Here is a 4,830-nt window from a genome sequence, read left to right on the forward strand (position 1 = left end):
TGGGTTTGGGTGCCCTTCGGAGTGCCAGCCACAATTGTGACAGTGTAGATATGCCAAAAAGTAGATAAGAATGTGCCTAAATGTACTTTTTTTATTCATTCATGGGATGAGACTGTCGCTGGCCAGGCAGCATTTATTGCCCATCCCTTATTGCCCAGAGGGCAGTTAAGAGTCAACCACATTGCTGTGGGTCTGGAGTCACATGTAGGCCAGACTAGGTAAGGATGGCAGTTTCCTTCCCTAAAGGACATTAGTGAGCCAGATAGGTTTTTCTGACAACCGGCAATGGATTCACAGTCATCATTAGATGCTTAATTCCAGATATTTTATTGAATTCAAATTCCACCATCTCCCATGGCGGGATTCGAACCTGGCTCCTCAGAATGTTGTCTGGGTCTCTGGTCCAGCAATTAATGCCACTAGGCCATCGCCTTCTCGGAAATGTGTACTAAAACCCATTGCAACAGTCACAGCTGTCAAAGAACTGTCAAAGCTGTGAAATCCAAATAGTCGGTGGGAACATGGGTTTGTAAGAGTTGGCACTAGTTGGCATAGGGTCCAGAAAGGGAGAGGGTGGTGACTACAGGGTTATTGGTTGGCATAATGCCTATGAGTGGCTGTGGACAGTGTTGGGTAGCATACAGGGACATGAAGTGTTGAAGGTGCCATGGAATAGGAGTCATTGTGGTAAAGAATGAGGCCATTCAATCCAATCTGTCCATATTGACTCTCTGATGGGCAATCTCATTAGTCCCGTGCTGTATATTTATTTTCATGCTTTATGGGCCCATTCAATTTCATTCCAAAATTATTCATCACCAGAACTTTGCAGGCAGTGAGTTCCAGAGCATAGAATCCCTACAGTGTGGAAGCCATTGAATCTACACCAACCCTCCGAAGAGCATCCTATCCAAACCCATACCCCAATGCTATCCCTGCATTTCCCACGACAAATCTACCTAGCCTGCACATCCCTGGATGCTGTGGGCAATTTCCCATGGCCAATCCACCTAACCTACACATCTTTGGACTGTGAGAGGAAACCAGAGCACGCGGAGGAAACCCACGCAGACACAGGGATAAATGTGCAAATTCCACATAGACACAATCACTCGAGGGTGGAGTCGAACCCAAATCCCTGGCACTGTGAGGTAATACTGCTAACCACTGAGTGACTGTGCCAGCCCTTACATCATATAAAAGAACTCTCCAACATCTCTTGCCTAAACGTTGAATTTCATAGTCCTGGATCTGTCAAGACGTGGGGAATACCATTTCTCCACCTTAACTAGACCCGTCATGATCTTCAACAAACAAAAACAGAAATTCAGCAATTGACAGCATCCGTGGAGAAAGAAAGGAGAGTGACCTTTTTTTAGCCTAGTGCGATTGAGGAAAACCACTTCCTCGCCTAATCAGAAAAGGTTCCTGTGGTTAACAAGATCGAGTTTATTGCATGCTATTCCCCAGTTACAGTTTATATTGATCTGACAGACATGGTGACAGAAATTTTCAGCAGGACTGGATATTAGGTCTCACTCTTTTGAGAGCCTAAACTGTCCTGCCACCAAATCCATATGATTTCATCACCTTGGGTGGCACTCCAGAGTGCCGTTAATCCTTTCAGATGCATAGACAACTGAACTCGCTGCCTACGAGGGTGATGTAAGTGGAGATGATCAATGATTTCAAATTGCATGGGCACTTGAACGAAAGAAACTTGAGAGAGACAGGGCTAAAGCAGGGCAATGGCAGGACTGCTCTGATTATTATGTCAGTGTTGAACAAGAGAATAAAGACCCAATTTCCAATTTCAAACAATTTTTCAATGACTGATGGATTAGGAACCATAACTTCTGAGGGGTGGTGCATTGAAATTTGTGATAGATGGAATGTTGGAAGATGATCCACTGTTCCGTGTTCACTGTTCCCTGTTCACTGTTCCCTCGTCATTGGCATTCTTACATTCGTACAGAGTCATACAGCATGGAAACAGACCCTTCAGCCCATGCTGACCATAATCCCAAACTAAACTTGTCCCACCTGCCAGCACTTGGCCCATATTGCTCCAAACATTTCTTATTCGTGTATTTCTCAGATTGTCTTTTACATGTTGTAACTGTACCTGCACCTATCTCTTCCTCTGGAAGTTCATTCCACACACGAACCACTCTATGTGTAAAAAACTTGCCCCTCATATCTTTTTAAGATCTTTCTCCTCTCCTTTTAAAAATATGCCCCCTATTCTTGAAATTCCCCACTGTCAGGAAAAGACACCTGTCATTTCACCTTATCTATACCCCTCACGATTGTAGAAACCTCTAGAAGGTCACCCCTCAACCTCCTACACTTCAGTGAGAGAAGTCCCAGCCTCTCCTCATAACTCAAACCTTCCATTCCCAGCAACAGTAATAATGAGATAATAGACATCCAGCAAAACCCGAGGATGCGGGGGAGTTTCATATACGGCTGCTGATTGGAGAGATCACTCTGGTGGCATTTTACGAGAGGTGGTTATCAGGTCTCATCGTGGGCTGCTCTTTTCACTGTTGTCGGGTGGTCCTAGAGACTGCCTGAGATTAGCCAAAAGCAGGTGGAGAAGTACATTGAAAATGCCGAGTCGCGTTATGTCTTTAGCTGCCTGAATGCCCAGTTAATGATGAAATGTCTTACGTTTGCAGTGATGCTTTGTGGGCAGGCTGGATTTTCAGAGTTTTTCAAGGCCCAATGGCTTGACCACATCCTGGCATGGCAACAACCAGCTGGTTGCTTTGGGGAATCTGGTGAGTGATTCATTTTAAATGAGGAATATTATTTAATACCCTTCGCATGCCTGAAATGTTGATTTAGAAAGACTGTATAGGAATGTATAGAAGTGACTCCTAAACACATTCTGTCCTCCAGGTCTAAATACTGGAAGTTTAAGAAGTCCACTGGGTTCTCCATTACTCTCTACCTCAATTGAACCTTCACTAGTGAATATATATACACATTGTGATTTGTATAATTCCATACTTATCTTTTCAGTAGAGCCCTAGCCAATTGCTCATCTTGAAGCTTAATGCAGAAGTTGAAAGGTATCTTGCAGTGCAATGACTAACCTGATCAGGTTGTTACTCACTGAGTATTGTGTGGACTTGTAAACGGGCCAAAGGTTACCGCTTTCAGATCTGTAAGGAACCTGGTATACCTCGAATTATTCTGAAAAGGCAAACCATCTCAAAAATTTGAACAGCAGGATAGGAAGGCATTTCATGCTGTTGTGATGCAGAGCTGATGCAAGTGGTAGGTTCCAATTAATAGGATGTAGTGTTAGTCCAGAAAGATATTCTGCCTCGCACACAATTCAACGGTGCCAGTAACGGAGATTATATATTCCCACAATTGGCTGATCAGATCAAATGCTTGCAATGGGCAAAGGACATACTGTACTCAACCAGCTCGTGCTTGCAAATCCCAAACAAACCCTCGACTCTGAGATGTAATTCTGTGATTGGACAATATGTGCTGAACATTCCTGAATGCGTTAGCAGCCATATTAACAATCAATCAGTTCAAGTTAATCAGTTGATCTCACCTTGGTGGAGATGAGACTGTAAATTGCTGAGATGGTTCACAGGTTAGTCAGGGCACTAGGGAGAAGCACTACTGCTTTGCCTGGTGCACCTGAATTTCCATTCAACAGATCTCAACTCCATTCAGTTTGAGGCGTTACAAACCCAACTGGTCAGTGTTGAAGGTGATGCAAAGAAAAATACCCTAATATTAAACCGACATTGAGTTGGGTGTGAATTAAGCAACAGGGAATGAGCCAAGAGAAGGTTTAAATGGCACTTCTGGAGGGGTATGAGGGGCTAAATGGCTTCTTCTGTAACGTAACAATACTTGGGACATTGACAATTTCCCACCTTTAACTTCCGAATGCAACTTTTGCAATTTGACCAATCTCCACCCAAACTCAAAGCCATCCTGTTTTAAATATGTTTCCTTTCCTCTGTTAAAATGCTGTTCATGGGTCATTTCTTCCAGCCCTGTGGAAGACTGTAAGGTCTAAAATGTTAGTGTTTTCCACAGTTACTGGCAGACCTGCAGACTATTTGCAGCAATTCTGTTTGTATTTGGATTTCTGGCAATTTGGATTATCTTATTTCACATGGTCTGGAACAGTTCCAATATAGTGAAACTTCATGTCAGCCTGTGAATAGGCCTAATTTTGCTTTTTTCGGATGTTGACAGTGACTTCCTGAGGTTGGTCTAGGTGCAAAACAATTCTCACACTGCCTTAAAAGAGACATGTCCTCCTCTTGTCCCTTTAAGAATACAGATGCTGTGGGATTTTGCCAATAATTGACCTCATTGAAATAGTCCACAAGTAAGAAAGACTTTATTTGATGACTCCCAAAGGAAACGGACTCATAAAAAAGGGAAAATAAACTAGGGTTGAATCATCATTTTCTTCTAGAATAACAAGGACTAATTCTCACTGAGATTTCCCTTCAAAAATTGTCAGCTACATCACAGGTACCAACATATGCATTTTAAAAATTAACATAACTTACTTTTAAAAGGTAACTATATATTCAACAGTAAGGGCCGTGCCACAGTTTTACTGTTTTGTAATATCTTAAGGGTTTTTACCTTGTAATTCATTTGCAATTAATTCAATTTGCTTTTTCACTAGTGCAAAAATACACAAAACACAAGCGAGTGAAGAGAAGATCAAACAATTTGAAAGGTAAAATATTAATTCTGAAAAAGTATTTCTTGTTGTTGCTGTTAATGGGATATTGGATTACAAAACTGACTAAATGGTGAACATTAATGTTTGAT

The 4,830-nt window shown here is 42.1% G+C and overlaps 1 protein-coding gene across 1 annotated transcript in view; it reads left to right on the forward strand.

Annotated features, from left to right (window-relative positions):
• c21h16orf89 (chromosome 21 C16orf89 homolog) overlaps positions 1-4,830 on the forward strand; it is a 17,735-nt gene extending 12,905 nt beyond the window's left edge. The window contains exons 6-7 of the mRNA XM_048609757.1: positions 2,638-2,783; positions 4,682-4,830. Of these exons, the coding sequence (XP_048465714.1) occupies positions 2,638-2,783; positions 4,682-4,815 (280 nt within the window). The 3' untranslated portion in view covers positions 4,816-4,830. The remainder of the gene's footprint in view (positions 1-2,637; positions 2,784-4,681) is intronic.

Source organism: Rhincodon typus, chromosome 21 (assembly GCF_021869965.1).
Source record: "Rhincodon typus isolate 14 chromosome 21, sRhiTyp1.1, whole genome shotgun sequence".
NCBI lineage: Eukaryota > Metazoa > Chordata > Chondrichthyes > Orectolobiformes > Rhincodontidae > Rhincodon > Rhincodon typus.